This window comes from Oncorhynchus tshawytscha, linkage group LG08 (assembly GCF_018296145.1).
Source record: "Oncorhynchus tshawytscha isolate Ot180627B linkage group LG08, Otsh_v2.0, whole genome shotgun sequence".
NCBI lineage: Eukaryota > Metazoa > Chordata > Actinopteri > Salmoniformes > Salmonidae > Oncorhynchus > Oncorhynchus tshawytscha.
Genome location: NC_056436.1, coordinates 1503160 through 1525407, shown reverse-complemented (window position 1 = coordinate 1525407; position 22248 = coordinate 1503160). Strand labels below are relative to the sequence as shown.

The window sequence follows — 22248 nt, the reverse complement described above, 5'->3', positions numbered from 1 at the left end:
CGGGGAGAGAGAGAGACGGGGAGAGAGAGAGAGACGGGGAGAGAGAGAGACGGGGAGAGAGAGAGACGGGGAGAGAGAGAGAGACGGGGAGAGAGAGAGACGGGGAGAGAGAGAGAGAAACAGAGAGAGAGACGGGGAGAGAGAGAGACGGGGAGAGAGAGAGACGGGGAGAGAGAGAGACGGGGAGAGAGAGAGACGGGGAGAGAGAGAGACGGGGAGAGAGAGAGAGACGGGGAGAGAGAGAGAGACGGGGAGAGAGAGAGACGGGGAGAGAAAGAGAGACGGGGAGAGAGAGAGACGGGGAGAGAGAGAGAGACGGGGAGAGAGAGACGGGGAGAGAAAGAGAGACGGGGAGAGAGAAAGAGAGACGGGGAGAGAGAGAGACGGGGAGATAGAGACGGGAGAGAGAAAGAGAGACGGGGAGAGAGAGAGACGGGGGAGAGAGAGAGAGACGGGGAGAGAGAGAGACGGGGAGAGAGAGAGACGGGGAGAGAGAGAGACGGGGAGAGAGAGAGAGACGGGGAGAGAGAGAGACGGGGAGAGAGAGAGACGGGGAGAGAGAGAGAAACAGAGAGAGAGACGGGGAGGGAGAGAGACGGGGAGAGAGAGAGAAACAGAGAGAGAGACGGGGAGAGAGAAAGAGAAACAGAGAGAGAGACGGGGAGGGAGAGAGACGGGGAGGGAGAGAGAGAAACAGAGAGAGAGACGGGGAGAGAGAAAGAGAAACAGAGAGAGAGACGGGGAGAGAGAGAGACGGGGAGGGAGAGAGACGGGGAGGAGAAAGAGAAACAGAGAGAGAGACGGGGAGAGATAGAGAGAGAGACAGGGAGAGAGAGACGGGGAGAGAGAGAGACGGGGAGAGAGAGAGACGGGGAGAGAGAGAGACGGGGAGAGAGAGAGAGAAACAGAGAGAGAGACGGGGAGAGAGAGAGACGGGGAGGGAGAGAGACGGGGAGGGAGAAAGAGAAACAGAGAGAGAGACGGGAGGGAGAGAGACGGGGAGGGAGAAAGAGAAACAGAGAGAGAGACGGGGAGAGAGAAAGAGAAACAGAGAGAGAGACGGGAGGTAGAGAGACGGGGAGGGAGAGAGACGGGGAGGGAGAGAGACGGGGAGGGAGAAAGAGAAACAGAGAGAGAGACGGCGAGGGAGAGAGACGGGGAGGGAGAAAGAGAAACAGAGAGAGAGACGGGGAGGGAGAGAGACGGGGAGGAGAAAGAGAAACAGAGAGAGAGACGGGGAGAGAGAAAGAGAAACAGAGAGAGAGACGGGGAGGGAGAGAGAAACAGAGAGAGAGACGGGGAGAGAGAGAGACGGGGAGAGAGAGAGAGACGGGGAGAGAGAGAGAGACGGGGAGATAGAGAGACGGGGAGATAGAGAGAGACGGGGAGATAGAGAGAGACGGGGAGAGAGAAAGAGAGACGGGGAGAGAGAGAGACGGGGAGATAGAGACGGGGAGAGAGAAAGAGAGACGGGAAAGAGAGAGAGACGGGGAGAGAGAGAGAAGGGGAGGGAGAGAGAGAAACAGAGAGAGAGACGGGGAGAGAGAGAGAAACAGAGAGAGAGACGGGGAGAGAGAGAGACGGGGAGAGAGAGAGAGACGGGGAGAGAGAGAGAGACGGGGAGATAGAGAGACGGGGAGATAGAGAGAGACGGGGAGATAGAGAGAGACGGGGAGAGAGAAAGAGAGACGGGGAGAGAGAGAGAGACGGGGAGATAGAGAGACGGGGAGATAGAGAGAGACGGGGAGATAGAGAGAGACGGGGAGAGAGAAAGAGAGACGGGGAGAGAGAGAGACGGGGAGATAGAGACGGGGAGAGAGAAAGAGAGACGGGGAGAGAGAGAGACGGGAGAGAGAGAGAGACGGGGAGAGAGAGAGACGGGGAGAGAGAGAGACGGGGAGAGAGAGAGAGACGGGGAGAGAGAGAGACGGGGAGAGAGAGAGAGAAACAGAGAGAGAGACGGGGAGAGAGAGAGACGGGGAGAGAGAGAGACGGGGAGAGAGAGAGACGGGGAGAGAGAGAGACGGGGGAGAGAGAGAGAGACGGGGAGAGAAAGAGAGACGGGAGAGAGAGAGACGGGGAGAGAAAGAGAGACGGGGAGAGAGAGAGACGGGGAGAGAGAGAGAGACGGGGAGAGAGAGACGGGGAGAGAAAGAGAGACGGGGAGAGAGAGAGACGGGGAGAGAGAGAGAGACGGGAGAGAGAGAGAGACGGGGAGAGAGAGAGACGGGGAGAGAGACGGGGAGAGAGAGAGAAACAGAGAGAGAGACGGGGAGAGAGAGAGACGGGGAGAGAGAGAGACGGGGAGAGAGAGAGACGGGGAGAGAGAGACGGGGAGATAGAGAGAGACGGGGAGAGAGAAAGAGAGACGGGGAGAGAGAGAGACGGGGAGAGAGAGAGAGAAACAGAGAGAGAGACGGGGAGAGAGAGAGACGGGGAGAGAGAGAGACGGGGAGAGAGAGAGACGGGGGAGAGAGAAAGAGAGACGGGGAGAGAGAGAGACGGGGAGAGAGAGAGAGACGGGGAGAGAGAGAGACGGGGAGAGAGAAAGAGAGACGGGGAGAGAGAAAGAGAAACAGAGAGAGAGACGGGGAGAGAGAGAGAAACAGAGAGAGAGACGGGAGAGAGAGAGACGGGGAGAGAGAGAGAAACAGAGAGAGAGACGGGGAGAGAGAGAGACGGGGAGAGAGAGAGACGGGGAGAGAGAGAGACGGGGAGAGAGAGAGACGGGGGAGAGAGAGAGAAACAGAGAGAGAGACGGGGAGAGAGAGAGAAACAGAGAGAGAGACGGGGAGAGAGAGAGAAACAGAGAGAGAGACGGGGGAGAGAGAGAGAAACAGAGAGAGAGACAGGGAGAGAGAGAGAGAAACAGAGAGAGAGACGGGGAGAGAGAGAGAAACAGAGAGAGAGAGAAACAGAGAGAGAGACGGGGGAGAGAGACGGGGAGAGAGAGACGGGGAGAGAGAGAGAGACGGGGAGAGAGAGAGAGACTGGGAGAGAGACGGGGAGGGAGAGAGAGAGACGGGGAGAGAGAGAGACGGGGAGAGAGAAAGAGAAACAGAGAGAGAGACGGGGAGAGAGAGAGAAACAGAGAGAGAGACGGGGAGAGAGAGAGAAACAGAGAGAGAGACGGGGAGAGAGAGAGAAACAGAGAGAGAGAGAAACAGAGAGAGAGAGAGAGAGAGACGGGGAGAGAGAGAGAGAGAAACAGAGAGAAACAGAGAGAGAGACGGGGAGAGAGAGAGAGAAGCAGAGAGAGAGACGGGGAGAGAGAGAGAAACAGAGAGAGAGACGGGGGAGAGAGAGAGACGGGGAGAGAGAGAGAAACAGAGAGAGAGAAACAGAGAGAGAGAAACAGAGAGAGAGAAACAGAGAGAGAGAAACAGAGAGAGAGAGAAACAGAGAGAGAGACGGGGGGAGAGAGAGAGAAACAGAGAGAGAGAAACAGAGAGAGAGAGAAATAGAGAGAGAGACGGGGAGAGAGAGAGAAACAGAGAGAGAGACGGGGAGAGAGAGAGAAACAGAGAGAGAGACGGGGAGAGAGAGAGACGGGGAGAGAGAGAGAGAAACAGAGAGAGAGACGGGGAGAGAGAGAGAAACAGAGAGAGAGAGACGGGAGAGAGAGAGACGGGGAGAGAGAGAGAAACAGAGAGAGAAACGGGGAGAGAGAGAGAAACAGAGAGAGACGGGGAGAGAGAGAGAAACAGAGAGAGAGACGGGGGAGAGAGAGAGAAACAGAGAGAGAGACGGGGAGAGAGAGAGACGGGAGAGAGAGAGACGGGGAGAGAGAGAGAGACGGGGAGAGAGAGAGAAACAGAGAGAGAGACGGGGGGAGAGAGAAACAGAGAGAAACAGAGAGAGAGACGGGGAGAGAGAGAGACGGGGAGAGAGGAGAGAGAGAGAGAGAGAAACAGGGGAGAGAGAGAGAGACAGGGAGAGAGAGAGAAACAGAGAGAGAGACGGGGAGAGAGAGAGAAACAGAGAGAGAGAGAAACAGAGAGAGAGACGGGGAGAGAGACGGAGAGAGAGAGACGGGAGGGGAGAGAGAGAGAGACGGGGGAGAGAGAGAGACGGGGAGAGAGAGAGAAACAGAGAGAGAGACGGGGAGAGAGAGAGAAACAGAGAGAGAGACGGGAGAGAGAGAGACGGGGAGAGGGGAGAGAGAGAGAAACAGAGAGAGAGACGGGGAGAGAGAGAGAAACAGAGAGAGAGACGGGGAGAGAGAGACGGGGAGAGAGAGAGACGGGGGAGAGAGAGAGACAGAGAGAGAGAGAGGGGAGAGAGAGAGAAACAGAGAGAGAGACGGGGAGAGAGAGACGGGGGAGAGAGAGACAGGGGGAGAGAGAGAGAAACAGAGAGAGAGACGGGGAGAGAGAGAGAAACAGAGAGAGAGACGGGGAGAGAGAGAGACGGGGAGAGAGAGAGACGGGGAGAGAGAGAGAGACGGGGAGAGAGAGAGAAACAGAGAGAGAGACGGGGAGAGAGAGAGAAACAGAGAGAGAGACGGGGAGAGAGAGACGGGGAGAGAGAGACGGGGAGAGAGAGAGAAACAGAGAGAGCTCAGCTCAAGGAGATTCTTTACCTCCACAGATAAACAGAGGGCGGCCTGAAGGATGGACCGATTGTAATTGACAAGCCAAATGTTTTCCCATAATAGCTTCAGGCTGTGTTTGTTTAAACTGTCTGTACTCTGTTTAAGTCTCAGCCTTATTCTCTTATTCATCTAGAGTACCACTTAATGTCTCAGACTAATATCAAACATATCTCCTCTCTTCTGTATCCCCTCTCCTCTCTTCTATATCTCCTCTCCTCTCTTCTATATCTCCTCTCCTCTCTTCTATATCTCTCTTCTATATCTCCTCTCCTCTCCTCTATATCTCCTCTCTCCTATATCTCCTCTCTCCTATATCTCCTCTCCTCTCCTCTATATCTCCTCTCCTCTATATCTCCTCTGCTCTCTTCCATATCTCATCTCCTCTCTTCTATATCTCCTCTCCTCTATATCTCCTCTGCTCTCTTCCATATCTCCTCTCCTCTCTTCTAAATCTCATCTCCTCTCTTCTATATCTCCTCTCTCCCATATCTCCTCTCCTCTTCTCTTCCATATCTCCTCTCCTCTCTCTCTTCTGTATCTCCTCTCCTCTCTGGATTATCCCCACTCTAATCAGATTTGTACGTTGCCGTGGTGCGATGCCAGGGTTTGTTGCCATGCCGTAACCAGGGGGGTTTCTGGTTCCTTCAAGCGAAGGATGTGCCACACCTCTGTTTACTGTGGGTTGTCCTTCTCAGCTACCCTCTCTCTACCTCTCTGTTTACCGTGGGTTGTCCTTCTCAGCTACCCTCTCTCTACCTCTCTGGTTACTGTGGGTTGTCCTTCTCAGCTACCCTCTCTCTACCTCTCTGTTTACCGTGGGTTGTCCTTCTCAGCTACCCTCTCTCTACCTCTCTGGTTACCGTGGGTTGTCCTTCTCAGCTACCCTCTCTCTACCTCTCTGTTTACCGTGGGTTGTCCTTCTCAGCTACCCACTCTCTACCTCTCTGGTTACTGTGGGTTGTCCTTCTCAGCACCCCTCTCTACCTCTCTGTTTACTGTGGGTTGTCCTTCTCAGCTACCCTCTCTCTACCTCTCTGTTTACTGTGGGTTGTTCTTCTCAGCCACCCTCTCTCTACCTCTCTGTTTACCGTGGGTTGTCCTTCTCAGCTACCCTCTCTCTACCTCTCTGTTAACCGTGGGTTGTCCTTCTCAGCTACCCTCTCTCTACCTCTCTGGTTACTGTGGGTTGTCCTTCTCAGCTACCCTCTCTCTACCTCTCTGTTTACCGTGGGTTGTCCTTCTCAGCTACCCTCTCTCTACCTCTCTGTTAACCTGTCTCTCTAACCTGTCTCTCAACCTGTCTCTCTAACCTGTCTCTCTAACCTGTCTCTCTAACCTGTCTCTCTACCTGTCTCTCTAACCTGTCTCTCTAACCTGTCTCTCTAACCTGTCTCTCTAACCTGTCTCTCAACCTGTCTCTCTAACCTGTCTCTCTAACCTGTCTCTCTACCTGTCTCTCTAACCTGTAGAGACTGTAGCACTCTGACTAAACATTAGAGACTGTTGCACTCTGACTTTAGACAATAGAGACTGTAACACTCTGACTATACAATAGAGACTGTAACACTCTGATTGTAGACAATAGAGACTGTAACACTCTGACTGTGGACAATAGAGACTGTAGCACTCTGACTGTAGACAATAGAGACTGTAGCACTCTGACTGTAGACAATAGAGACTTGTAACACTCTGACTAGACAATAGAGACTGTAACACTCTGACTGTGGACAATAGAGACTGTAGCACTCTGACTGTAGACAATAGAGACTGTAGCACTCTGACTAAGCATTAGAGACTGTTGCACTCTGACTTTAGACAATAGAGACTTGTAACACTCTGACTAGACAATAGAGACTGTAACACTCTGACTGTGGACATTAGAGACTGTAGCACTCTGACTGTAGACAATAGAGACTGTAACACTCTGACTGTAGACAATAGAGACTGTAACACTCTGACAGTAGACAATAGAGACTGTAGCACTCTGACTAGACCATAGAGACTGTAACACTCTGATTGTAGACAATAGAGACTGTAGCACTCTGACTGTAGACAATAGAGACTTGTAACACTCTGACTAGACAATAGAGACTGTAACACTCTGACTGTGGACATTAGAGACTGTAGCACTCTGACTGTAGACAATAGAGACTTGTAACACTCTGACTAGACAATAGAGACTAACACTCTGACTGTAGACAATAGAGACTGTAGCACTCTGACTAGACCATAGAGACTGTAACACTCTGATTGTAGACAATAGAGACTGTAGCACTCTGACTGTAGACAATAGAGACTTGTAACACTCTGACTAGACAATAGAGACTGTAACACTCTGACTGTGGACATTAGAGACTGTAGCACTCTGACTGTAGACAATAGAGACTTGTAACACTCTGACTAGACAATAGAGACTAACACTCTGACTGTAGACAATAGAGACTGTAGCACTCTGACTAGACCATAGAGACTGTAGCACTCTGACTGTAGACAATAGAGACTGTAGCACTCTGACTGTAGACCATAGAGACTAACACTCTGATTGTAGACAATAGAGACTGTAACACTCTGACTAGACCATAGAGACTGTAACACTCTGACTAGACAATAGAGACTGTAGACAATAGAGACTGTAGACAATAGAGACTGTAGACAATAGAGACTGTAGCACTCTGATTGTAGACAATAGAGACTGTAGACAATAGAGACTGTAACACTCTGATTGTAGACAATAGAGACTGTAGCACTCTGACTGTAGACAATAGAGACTGTAACACTCTGACAGTAGACAATAGAGACTGTAACACTCTGACAGTAGACAATAGAGACTGTAGCACTCTGACAGTAGACAATAGAGACTGTAGCACTCTGACTGTAGACAATAGAGACTGTAGCACTCTGACTAGACCATAGAGACTGTAGCACTCTGACTGTAGACAATAGAGACTGTAGCACTCTGACTGTAGACAATATAGACTGTAGCACTCTGACTGTAGACAATAGAGACTGTAGCACTCTGACTGTAGACAATAGAGACTGTAGCACTCTGACTGTAGACAATAGAGACTGTAACACTCTGACTGTAGACAATAGAGACTGTAACACTCTGATTGTAGACAATAGAGACTAACACTCTGACTGTAGACAATAGAGACTGTAGCACTCTGACAGTAGACAATAGAGACTGTAACACTCTGACTAGACAATAGAGACTGTAGACAATAGAGACTGTAGACAATAGAGACTGTAACACTCTGACTAGACAATAGAGACTGTAACACTCTGACTAGACAATAGAGACTGTAACACTCTGACTAGACAATAGAGACTGTAACACTCTGACTAGACAATAGAGACTGTAACACTCTGACTAGACAATAGAGACTGTAACACTCTGACTAGACAATAGAGACTGTAACACTCTGACTAGACAATAGAGACTGTAACACTCTGACTAGACAATAGAGACTGTAACACTCTGACTGTAGACAATAGAGACTGTAACACTCTGACTGTAGACCATAGAGACTGTAACACTCTGACTAGACAATAGAGACTGTAACACTCTGACTGTAGACCATAGAGACTGTAACACTCTGACTAGACAATAGAGACTGTAACACTCTGACTAGACAATAGAGACTGTAACACTCTGACTGTAGACAATAGAGACTGTAACACTCTGACTGTAGACCATAGAGACTGTAACACTCTGACTAGACAATAGAGACTGTAACACTCTGACTAGACAATAGAGACTGTAACACTCTGACTAGACAATAGAGACTGTAACACTCTGACTAGACAATAGAGACTGTAACACTCTGACTGTAGACAATAGAGACTGTAACACTCTGACTGTAGACCATAGAGACTGTAACACTCTGACTAGACAATAGAGACTGTAACACTGACTAGACAATAGAGACTGTAACACTGACTAGACCATAGAGACTGTAACACTCTGACTAGACCATAGAGACTGTAACACTCTGACAGTAGACAATAGAGACTGTAGACAATAGAGACTGTAACACTCTGACTAGACAATAGAGACTGTAACACTCTGACTAGACAATAGAGACTGTAACACTCTGACAGTAGACAATAGAGACTGTAGACAATAGAGACTGTAACACTCTGACTAGACAATAGAGACTGTAGACAATAGAGACTGTAGACAATAGAGACTGTAACACTCTGACTAGACAATAGAGACTGTAACACTCTGACTAGACAATAGAGACTGTAACACTCTGACTAGACAATAGAGACTGTAACACTCTGACTAGACAATAGAGACTGTAACACTCTGACTAGACAATAGAGACTGTAACACTCTGACTAGACAATAGAGACTGTAACACTCTGACTAGACAATAGAGACTGTAACACTCTGACTGTAGACAATAGAGACTGTAACACTCTGACTGTAGACAATAGAGACTGTAACACTCTGACTAGACAATAGAGACTGCAACACTCTGACTAGACAATAGAGACTGTAACACTCTGACTAGACAATAGAGACTGTAACACTCTGACTAGACAATAGAGACTGTAACACTCTGACTAGACAATAGAGACTGTAACACTCTGACTAGACAATAGAGACTGTAACACTGTAACACTCTGACTGTAGACAATAGAGACTGTAACACTCTGACTGTAGACCATAGAGACTGTAACACTCTGACTAGACAATAGAGACTGTAACACTCTGACTGTAGACCATAGAGACTGTAACACTCTGACTAGACAATAGAGACTGTAACACTCTGACTAGACAATAGAGACTGTAACACTCTGACTGTAGACCATAGAGACTGTAACACTCTGACTGTAGACAATAGAGACTGTAACACTCTGACAGTAGACCATAGAGACTGTAACACTCTGACTAGACAATAGAGACTGTAACACTCTGACTAGACAATAGAGACTGTAACACTCTGACTAGACAATAGAGACTGTAACACTCTGACTAGACAATAGAGACTGTAACACTCTGACTAGACAATAGAGACTGTAACACTCTGACTAGACAATAGAGACTGTAACACTCTGACTAGACAATAGAGACTGTAACACTCTGACTAGACAATAGAGACTGTAACACTCTGACTAGACAATAGAGACTGTAACACTCTGACTAGACCATAGAGACTGTAACACTCTGACTAGACCATAGAGACTGTAACACTCTGACTAGACAATAGAGACTGTAACACTCTGACTAGACCATAGAGACTGTAACACTCTGACTAGACAATAGAGACTGTAACACTCTGACTAGACAATAGAGACTGTAACACTCTGACTAGACAATAGAGACTGTAACACTCTGACTGTAGACAATAGAGACTGTAACACTCTGACTGTAGACAATAGAGACTGTAACACTCTGACTGTAGACCATAGAGACTGTAACACTCTGACTAGACCATAGAGACTGTAACACTCTGACTAGACAATAGAGACTGTAACACTCTGACTAGACAATAGAGACTGTAACACTCTGACAGTAGACAATAGAGACTGTAACACTCTGACTAGACAATAGAGACTGTAACACTCTGACTAGACAATAGAGACTGTAACACTCTGACTAGACAATAGAGACTGTAACACTCTGACTAGACAATAGAGACTGTAACACTCTGACTAGACAATAGAGACTGTAACACTCTGACTAGACAATAGAGACTGTAACACTCTGACTAGACAATAGAGACTGTAACACTCTGACTAGACAATAGAGACTGTAACACTCTGACTAGACAATAGAGACTGTAACACTCTGACTAGACCATAGAGACTGTAACACTCTGACTAGACCATAGAGACTGTAACACTCTGACTAGACAATAGAGACTGTAACACTCTGACTAGACCATAGAGACTGTAACACTCTGACTAGACAATAGAGACTGTAACACTCTGACTAGACAATAGAGACTGTAACACTCTGACTAGACAATAGAGACTGTAACACTCTGACTAGACCATAGAGACTGTAACACTCTGACTAGACAATAGAGACTGTAACACTCTGACAGTAGACAATAGAGACTGTAACACTCTGACTAGACAATAGAGACTGTAACACTCTGACTAGACAATAGAGACTGTAACACTCTGACTAGACAATAGAGACTGTAACACTCTGACTAGACAATAGAGACTGTAACACTCTGACTAGACAATAGAGACTGTAACACTCTGACTAGACAATAGAGACTGTAACACTCTGACTAGACAATAGAGACTAACACTCTGACTAGACAATAGAGACTGTAACACTCTGACAGTAGACAACAAGAGTGTGTTTAGAAGTTAACAAGCAGACTATAATGTTTAAATCCATTTCCCTTTAGTTCAGTACTCTAAAGTGCTCTCAGAGTATAATGTGTTAATCGATTTCCCTTTTCCTCAGTACTCTGAAGAGCTTTGTATTCTGAAGCTGTCAGCCTGTATTAGTCCGGAACAAACACAATGTAATGACATTTCTTTGTCATTAAATGCAGGTCTCTGACTCTCTCTGCCTTCATCTCTGACTATCCCTCCCTCTCTCTCTCTGCCTCCGTCTCTGAGTTGATGACTCATGGTGCAATCATAACTGTCACGCCCTGACCATAGAGAGCCTTTTTAATTTGAGAACAAGGCTACCTAAATTCTACCTGCACAGTGATTGTAAGTACCCGCTCGAGCAAAACACATGACCACTGCTACTCTAACTTCCACAATGCATACAAGGCCCTCCCCCGTCCTCCCTTTGGCAAATCTGACCATGACTCCATCTTGTTGCTCCCCTCCTATAGGCAGAAACTAAAGCAGGAAGTGCACGTACGTAGGTCTATCCAATGCTGATCTGACCAATCAGATTCCACGCTTCAAGAGTGCTTCGATCATGTGGACTGGGATATGTTCCAGGTAGCTTCAGACAATAACATTGACGTATATACTGACTCGGTCAGTGAGTTTACGAGGAAGTGCATTGGAGATGTTGTACCCACTGTGACTATTAAAACCTACCCTAACCAGAAACCGTGGATTGATGGCAGCATATGCACAAAACTGAAAGCGCGAACCACTGCTTTAAATCATGTACAGCTGCAGCGATCGGTTAGCTGCTCAGATAGCAGATGTTTGAAGTTGGTGAGGGAGATAAAAGTCTCCAACTTCAGCGATTTTTGCAATTCGTTCCAGTCACAGGCAGCAGAGAACTGGAACGAAAGGCGGCCAAATGAGGTGTTGGCTTTAGGGATGATCAGTGAGATACACCTGCTGGAGCGCGTGCTACGGGTGGGTGTTGCCATCGTGACCAGTGAACTGAGATAAGGCGGAGCTTTACCTAGCATGGACTTGTGGATGACCTGGAGCCAGTGGGTCTGGCGACAAATATGTAGCGAGGGCCAGCCGACTAGAGCATACAGGTCACAGTGGTGGGTGGTATAAGGTGCTTTAGTAACAAAACGGATGGCACTGTGATAAACTGCATCCAGTTTGCTGAGTAGAGTATTGGAAGCTATTTTGTAGATGACATCGCCGAAGTCGAGGATCTGTAGGATAGTCAGTTTTACTAGGGTAAGTTTGGCGGCGTGAGTGAAGGAGGCTTTGTTGCGGAATAGAAAGCCGACTCTAGATTTGATTTTAGATTGGAGATGTTTGATATGAGTCTGGAAGGAGAGTTTACAGTCTAGCCAGACACCTAGGTTCTTATAGATGTCCACATATTCAAGGTCGGAACCATCCAGGGTGGTGATGCTAGTCGGGCTGGCGGGTGCAGGCAGTGAATGGTTGAAAAGCATGCATTTGGTTTTACTAGCGTTTAAGAGCAGTTGGAGGCCACGGAAGGAGTGTTGTATGGCATTGAAGCTCGTTTGGAGGTTAGATAGCACAGTGTCCAAGGACGGGCCGGAAGTATACAGAATGGTGTCATCTGCGTAGAGGTGGATCAGGGAATCGCCCGCAGCAAGAGCAACATCATTGATATATACAGAGAAAAGAGTCGGCACGAGAATTGAACCCTGTGGCACCCCCATAGAGACTGCCAGAGGACCGGACAGCATGCCCTCCGATTTGACACACTGAACTCTGTCTGCAAAGTAGTTGGTGAACCAGGCAAGGCAGTCATCAGAAAAACCGAGGCTAATGAGTCTGCCTTGCCTTGGCAAGGTCGATGAAGACGGCTGCACAGTACTGTCTTTTATCGATGGCGGATATGATATCGTTTAGTACCTTGAGCGTGGCTGAGGTGCACCCGTGACCGGCTCGGAAACCAGATTGCACAGCGGAGAAGGTACGGTGGGATTCGAGATGGTCAGTGACCTGTTTGTTGACTTGGCTTTCGAAGACCTTAGATAGGCAGGGCAGGATGGATATAGGTCTGTAACAGTTTGGGTCCAGGGTGTCTCCCCCTTTGAAGAGGGGGATGACTGCGGCAGCTTTCCAATCCTTGGGATCTCAGACGATATGAAAGAGAGGTTGAACAGGCTGGTAATAGGGGTTGCGACAATGGCGGTGGATAGTTTCAGAAATAGAGGGTCCAGATTGTCAAGCCCAGCTGATTTGTACGGGTCCAGGTTTTGCAGCTCTTTCAGAACATCTGCTATCTGGATTTGGGTAAAGGAGAACCTGGAGAGGCTTGGGTGAGTAGCTGCGGGGGGGGGGGCGGAGCTGTTGGCCGAGGATGGAGTAGCCAGGAGGAAGGCATGGCCAGCCATTGAGAAATGCTTGTTGAAGTTTTCGATAATCATGGATTTATCGGTGGTGACCGTGTTACCTAGCCTCAGTGCAGTGGGCAGCTGGGAGGAGGTGCTCTTGTTCTCCATGGACTTCGCAGTGTATAGCCCACCCAATTTTACCTACCTCATCCCCATACTGTTTTTATTTATTTACTTTTCTGCTCTTTTGCACACCAATATCTCTACCTGTACATGACCATCTGATCATTTATCACTCCAGTGTTAATCTGCAAAATTGTAATTATTCGCCTACCTCCTCAAGCCTTTTGCACACAATGTATATAGACAATGTATATAGACTCTCTTTTTTTTCTACTGTGTTATTGACTTGTTAATTGTTTACTCCATGTGTAACTCTGTGTTGTCTGTTCACACTGCTATGCTTTATCTTGGCCAGGTCGCAGTTGCAAATGAGAACTTGTTCTCAACTAGCCTACCTGGTTAAATAAAGGTGAAATAAATAAAATAAAAACAACCTCCATCCCCCAGTAAGAGCATTGAAGATGGGTTGTGGCTGGGTCTTCCAGCATGACAATGACCTGAAACACACAGCCAGGGCAACTAAGGAGTGGCTCCGTAAGAAGCATCTAAAGGTCCTGGAGTGGCCTAGCCAGTCTCCAGACCTGAACCCAATAGAAAATCTTTGGTGGGAGTTGAAAGTCCGTATTGCCCAGCGACAGCCCCGAAACCTGAAGGATCTGGAGAAGGTTTGTATGGAGGAGTGGGCCAAAATCCCTGCTGCAGTGTGTGCAAACCTGGTCAAGAACTACAGGAAACGTATGATCTCTGTAATGGCAAACAAAGGTTTCTGTAGCAAATATTAAGTTCTGCTTTTCTGATGTATCAAATACTTATGTCATGCAATAAAATGCAAATTAATTACTTAAAAATCATACAATGTGATTTTCTGGATTTTTTTTCTGGATTACAGACCTCTACATGCTTTGTAAGTAGGAAAACCTGCAAAATCGGCAGTGTATCAAATACTAGTTCTCCCCACTGTAGGTCCTGTACTCTATACCATCTACTGCATCTTGCCTATGCCGTTCGGCCATCACTCATCCATATATCTTTATGTACATATTCTTAGTCATTCCTTTGCACTTGTGTGTATAAGGTATTTGTTGGGGGAATTGTTAGATTACTTGTTAGATATTACTTCGGAACTAGAATGACAAGCATTTCACTACACTCGCATTAACATCTGCTAACCATGTATATGTGACCAATAAAATGTGATTTGATTTAATTTGACTCTCTCTACCTCTCCTTCTTTCAGTTAAATTCAAAGGGCTTTATTGGCATGGGAAACATATGTTTACATTGCCAAAGCAAGTGAAGTAGATCATCTTTACAAAAGTGATATAAACAATAACAATGAACAGTAAACATTACAATCATAAAAGTTCCAAAATTATTACGTGAAAATAGTTAAAGTACAAACGGGAAAATAAATAAACATAAATATGGGTTGTTTTTCAAATGGTTGTTTGTTCTTCACTGGTTGACCTTTTCTTCAGACAACAGGTCACACATCTTGCTGCTGTGATGCACACTGTGGTATTTCACCCAGTAGATTTGGGAGTTTATCAAAATTGGGTTTGGTTTTTAATTATTTGTAGGTCTGTGTTATCTGAGAGAAATATGTGTCTCTAATATGGTCATACATTTGGCAGGAGGTTAGGAAGTGCAACTCAGTTGGGTCTAATTGTGTTTCTGTCCTGCGGCTCTGTGGGATCTGTTTGTGTTTGTGAACAGAGCCCCAGGACCAGCTTGCTTAGGGGACTCTTCTCCAGGTTCATCTCTCTGTAGGTGATGGCTTTGTTATGGAAGGTTTGGGAATCGCTTCCTTTTAGGTGGTTGTAGAATTTAACGGCTCTTTTCTGGCTTTTGATAATTAGTGGGTATCGGCCTAATTCTGCTCTGCATGCATTATTTGGTGTTCTACGTTGTACACGGAGGATATTTTGTCTCTCTCTTTCTCTGCCTCTCTCTCTCTCACTCTCTCTGCCTCCCTCCCTACTAATTTACAGTAGCTATAAAAATAGCCTTTTGGTTTGTGTTGGCCTGGGATTCAAATAAATCACTCATGATAATTGGGTTGGGAGTCTATCTCTGTCGAGTTGCTGAGTGTCTTAATTTCTCTAAATCTTCCTGTTCATCAACGGTAGCACGATTTCTGCTGTACTATCATCAGAACCATGACATAGCACTTCAGAACCATGACATAGCACTTCAGAACCATGACATAGCACTTCAGAACCATGACATAGCACTTCAGAACCATGACATAGCACTTCAGAAACATGACATAGCACTTCAGAAACATGACATAGCACTTCAGAAACATGACATAGCACTTCAGAACCATGACATAGCACTTCAGAAACATGACATAGCACTGCTGAAACATGACATAGCACTGCTGAAACATGACATTATTAGTCCTAACCCATGTCTGCTATACTGTTTGTAGCTCCTACTGACCTCTTGCCAGGTTGCCCTGAAAACACAGAATCCCTTGTTGTTGTTATTGTTAGTGTGTGAACTCATCTCGGGCCCCATGCGCTCTGGGCTTATATGTTAATCTCAACAATCTTTCCTAGTTAAACAATTTATTGGATTTTTTTTATGGATTTATTTATTCTTTATTTATTCAGGAAAAAACCCATTGAGACCAGGGTTTCATTCACAAAAGTTCCCTGATTACAGTAACACAAGAATCAAATACAATATGACATACGATATCATGAGATGTTCCTAACCTGTACTGTGTGTTCTCAAAAAGCAACATAGTCTCAGAAAACTTTGTATTATTCTGTATGTAATGATATGTTACATATCACCTAGAACTAAACAGTAGTATCACCGAGTACTAACCAGTAGTATCACCTAGTACTAACCAGTAGTATCACCTAGTACTAACCAGTTTAATTACCTAGTACTAACCAGTAGTATCGCCTAGTACTAACCAGTAGTATCACCTAGTACTAACCAGTAGAATCACCTAGTACTAACCAGTAGTATCACCTAGTACTAACCAGTTTAATTACCTTGTACTAACCAGTAGTATCACCTAGTACTAACCAGGTTAATTACCTAGTACTAACCAGTAGTATCACCTAGTACTAACCAGTAGTATCGCCTAGTACTAACCAGTAGAATCACTGAATACTAACCAGTATTATCACCTAGTACTAACCAGTAGTATCACCTAGTACTAACCAGTAGTATCATCTAGTACTAACCAGTAGTATCACCTAGTACTAACCAGTAGTATCACCGAGTACTAACCAGTAGTATCACCTAGTACTAACCAGTAGTATCATCTAGTACTAACCAGTAGTATCACCTAGTACTAACCAGTAGTATCACCTAGTACTAACCAGTAGAATCACCTAGTACTAACCAGTAGTATCACCTAGTACTAACCAGTTTAATTACCTTGTACTAACCAGTAGTATCACCTAGTACTAACCAGGTTAATTACCTAGTACTAACCAGTAGTATCACCTAGTACTAACCAGTAGTATCACCTAGTACTAACCAGTAGAATCACTGAATACTAACCAGTATTATCACCTAGTACTAACCAGTAGTATCACCTAGTACTAACCAGTAGTATCATCTAGTACTAACCAGTAGTATCACCTAGTACTAACCAGTAGTATCACCGAGTACTAACCAGTAGTATCACCTAGTACTAACCAGTAGTATCATCTAGTACTAACCAGTAGTATCATCTAGTACTAACCAGTAGTATCACCTAGTACTAACGAGTAGTATCACCTAGTACTAACCAGTAGTATCACCTAGTACTAACCAGTAGTATGATCTAGTACTAACCAGTAGAATCACCGAGTACTAACCAGTTTGATTACCTAGTACTAACCAGTAGTATCACCTAGTACTAACCAGTAGTATCATCTAGTACTAACCAGTAGAAGCATCTAGTACTAACCAGTAGTATCACCTAGTACTAACCAGTAGTATCACCTAGTACTAACCAGTAGTATCATCTAGTACTAACCAGTTTGATTACCTAGTACTAACCAGTAGTATCACCTAGTACTAACCAGTAGTATCACCTAGTACTAACCAGTTTGATTACCTAGTACTAACCGGTACTATCATCTAGTACTAACCAGTAGTATCACCTAGTACTAACCAGTAGTATCACCTAGTACTAACCAGTAGTATCATCTAGTACTAACCAGTAGAATCACCGAGTACTAACCAGTTTGTTAACCTAGTACTAACCAGTAGTATCACCTAGTACTAACCAGGTTAATTACCTAGTACTAACCAGTAGTATCACCTAGTACTAACCAGTAGTATCGCCTAGTACTAACCAGTAGAATCACTGAATACTAACCAGTAGTATCACCTAGTACTAACCAGTAGTATCATCTAGTACTAACCAGTAGTATCATCTAGTACTAACCAGTAGTATCACCTAGTACTAACCAGTAGTATCACCGAGTACTAACCAGTAGTATCACCTAGTACTAACCAGTAGTATCACCTAGTACTAACCAGTAGTATCACCTAGTACTAACCAGTAGTATCACCTAGTACTAACCAGTAGTATCACCTAGTACTAACCAGTAGTATGATCTAGTACTAACCAGTAGAATCACCGAGTACTAACCAGTAGTATCACCTAGTACTAACCAGTAGTATCACCTAGTACTAACCAGTAGCATCATCTAGTACTAACCAGTAGTATCACCTAGTACTAACCAGTAGTATCACCTAGTACTAACCAGTAGTATCACCTAGTACTAACCAGTAGTATCATCTAGTACTAACCAGTTTGATTACCTAGTACTGACCAGTAGTATCACCTAGTACTAACCAGTAGTATCACCTAGTACTAACCAGTTTGATTACCTAGTACTAACCAGTAGTTTCACCGAGTACTAACCAGTAGTATCACCTATTACTAACAAGTAGTATTACCTAGTACTAACCAGTAGTATCACCTAGTACTAACCAGTAGTATCACCTAGTACTAACCAGTAGTATCACCGAGTACTAACCAGTAGTATCACCTAGTACTAACCGGTACTATCATCTAGTACTAACCAGTAGTATCACCTAGTACTAACCAGTAGTATCACCTAGTACTAACCAGCAGTATCATCTAGTACTAACCAGTAGAATCAGCGAGTACTAACCAGTTTGTTAACCTAGTACTAACCAGTAGTATCACCTAGTACTAACCAGTAGTATCATGTAGTACTAACCAGTAGAAGCATCTAGTACTAACCAGTAGTATCACCTAGTACTAACCCATAGTATCATCTAGTACTAACCAGTAGAATCACCGAATACTAACCAGTTTGATTACCTAGTACTAACCAGTAGTATCACCTAGTACTAACCAGTAGAAGCATCTAGTACTAACCAGTAGAAGCATCTAGTACTATCCAGTAGTATCACCTAGTACTAACCAGTAGTATCACCTAGTACTAACCAGTAGTATCACCTAGTACTAACCAGTAGTATCACCTAGTACTAACCAGTAGAAGCATCTAGTACTAACCAGTAGAAGCATCTAGTACTAACCAGTAGTATCACCTATAACTAACCAGTAGTATCACCTAGTACTAACCAGTAGTATCACCTAGTACTAACCAGTAGTATCACCTAGTACTAACCAGTAGTATCATCTAGTACTAACCAGTTTTATTACCTAGTCCTAACCAGTAGTATCACCTAGTACTAACCAGTAGTATCACCTAGTACTAACCAGTAGAATCACCAAGTACTAACCAGTTTGATTACCTAGTACTAACCAGTAGTATCACCTAGTACTAACCAGTTTAATTACCTAGTACTAACCAGTTTAATTACCTAGTACTAACCAGTAGTATCACCTAGTACTAACCAGTAGTATCACCTAGTACTAACCAGTAGTATCACCGAGTACTAACCAGTAGTATCACCTAGTACTAACCGGTACTATCATCTAGTACTAACCAGTAGTATCACCTAGTACTAACCAGTAGTATCACCTAGTACTAACCAGTAGTATCATCTAGTACTAACCAGTAGAATCACCGAGTACTAACCAGTTTGTTAACCTAGTACTAACCAGTAGTATCACCTAGTACTAACCAGTAGTATCATCTAGTACTAACCAGTAGAAGCATCTAGTACTAACCAGTAGTATCACCTAGTACTAACCCATAGTATCATCTAGTACTAACCAGTAGAATCACCGAATACTAACCAGTTTGATTACCTAGTACTAACCAGTAGTATCACCTAGTACTAACCAGTAGTATCACCTAGTACTAACCAGTAGCATCACCGAGTACTAACCAGTAGTATCACCTAGTACTAACCGGTACTATCATCTAGTACTAACCAGTAGTATCACCTAGTACTAACCAGTAGTATCACCTAGTACTAACCAGTAGTATCATCTAGTACTAACCAGTAGAATCACCGAGTACTAACCAGTTTGATTACCTAGTACTAACCAGTAGTATCACCTAGTACTAACCAGTAGAAGCATCTAGTACTAACCAGTAGAAGCATCTAGTACTAACCAGTAGTATCACCTTGTACTAACCAGTAGTATCACCTAGTACTAACCAGTAGTATCACCTAGTACTAACCAGTAGTATCACCTAGTACTAACCAGTAGTATCATCTAGTACTAACCAGTTTTATTACCTAGTACTAACCAGTAGTATAACCTAGTACTAACCAGTAGTATCACCTAGTACTAACCAGTAGAATCACCTAGTACTAACCAGTTTGATTACCTAGTACTAACCAGTAGTATCACCTAGTACTAACCAGTTTAATTACCTAGTACTAACCAATTTAATTACCTAGTACTAACCAGTAGTATCACCTAGTACTAACAAGTAGTATTACCTAGTACTAACCAGTAGTATCACCTAGTACTAACCAGTTTAATTACCTAGTACTGACCAGTAGTATCACCGAGTACTAACCAGTAGTATCATCTAGTACTAACCAGTAGTATCACCGAGTACTAACCAGTTTGATTACCTAGTACTAACCAGTAGTATCACCTAGTACTAACCAGTAGTATCACCTAGTACTAACCAGTTTGATTACCTAGTACTAACCAGTAGTATCATCTAGTACTAACCAGTAGAATCACCTAGTACTAACCAGTAGTATCATCTAGTACTAACCAGTTTGATTACCTAGTACTAACCAGTAGTATCACTGAGTACTAACCAGTTTAATTGCCTAGTACTAACCAATAGTATCACTGAGTACTAACCAGTTTGATTACCTAGCATTGTACTTCCACCTGAAACTGTTTTAATTCGTGCTATCTCTTCCTCAGGGCTCTCCTTGGCTGTGTCTGCGGGGAGGGACAGAGACTGTCTACAGGCTGGGGACACCTGCTCCAGTGATGACGCGTGCAGCCCTCGTCTGCGGACGCTGAGACAGTGTGTGGCGGGGGACGGCAGTGTGAAGCTGGGCCCTGGGGCCAGGAACCAGTGTGAGAACGCAGTCACGGCCCTGCTGTCCTCCCCGCTGCACGGCTGCCAGTGTAAACGAGGCATGAAGAGAGAGAAGAACTGCCTCAGTATCTATTGGAGCCTGCACCAGTCTGTCCTGCATGGTGAGACAATAACACCTAGTCCTAATCTATAGCACCAGTCTGTCCTGCATGGTGAGACAATAACACCTAGTCCTAATCTATAGTACCAGTCTATATAACACCTAGTCCTAATCTATAGTACCAGTCTGTCCTACATGGTGAGACAATAACACCTAGCCCTAATCTATAGTACCAGTCTATATAACACCTAGCCCTAATCTATAGCACCAGTCTGTCCTGCATGGTGAGACAATAACACCTAGCCCTAATCTATACTACCAGTCTATATAACACCTAGTCCTAATCTATAGTACCAGTCTGTCCTGCCCTAATCATGGTACCAGTCTATATAACACCTAGTCCTAATCTATAGTACCAGTCTATATAACACCTAACCCTAATCTATAGTACTAGTCTATATAACACCTAACCCTAATCTATAGCACCAGTCTGTCCTGCATGGTGAGACAATAACACCTAGTCCTAATCTATAGTACCAGTCTGTATAACACCTAGCCCTAATCTATAGCACCAGTCTGTCCTGCATGGTGAGACAATAACACCTAGTCCTAATCTATAGTACCAGTCTATCCTAGCCTTAATCATGGTACCAGTCTATATAACACCTAGTCCTAATCTATAGTACCAGTCTATATAACACCTAGGCCTAATCTATAGTACCAGACAATAACACCTAGTCCTAATCTATAGTACCAGTCTATATAACACCTAGTCCTAATCTATAGTACCAGTCTATATAACACCTAGCCTTAATCTATAGTACCAGTCTATATAACACCTAGCCTTAATCTATAGTACCAGTCTATATAACACCTGGGCCTAATCTATAATACCAGTCTATATAACACCTAGGCCTAATCTATAGCACCAGTCTGTCCTGCATGGTGAGACAATAACACCTAGTCCTAATCTATAGTACCAGTCTGTCCTGCATGGTGAGATTATAACACCTAGTCCTAATCTATAGTACCAGTCTATATAACACCTATTCCTAATCTATAGTACCAATCTATATAACACCTAGCCCTAATCTATAGTACCAGTCTATATAACACCTAGCCCTAATCTATAGTACCAGTCTATATAAGACCGAGCCCTAATCTATATTACCAGTCTATATAACACCTAGCCTTAATCTATAGTACCAGTCTGTATAACACCTAGCCCTAATCTATAGTACCAGTCTATAAGTCCTATATTACCAGTCTATATAACACATAGCCTTAATCTATAGTACCAGTATAACACCTAGCCCTAATCTATAGTACCAGTCTATAAAACACCTA

The 22248-nt window shown here is 44.7% G+C and overlaps 1 protein-coding gene across 1 annotated transcript in view; it reads left to right on the top strand.

The window, feature by feature from the left end:
* The window catches only part of gfra4a (GDNF family receptor alpha 4a), a 389412-nt gene that overhangs the window by 262274 nt on the left and 104890 nt on the right, over positions 1-22248 (top strand). Inside the window, exon 2 of the mRNA XM_042325051.1 lies at positions 20681-20962. Within this exon, the coding sequence (XP_042180985.1) occupies positions 20681-20962 (282 nt within the window). The remainder of the gene's footprint in view (positions 1-20680; positions 20963-22248) is intronic.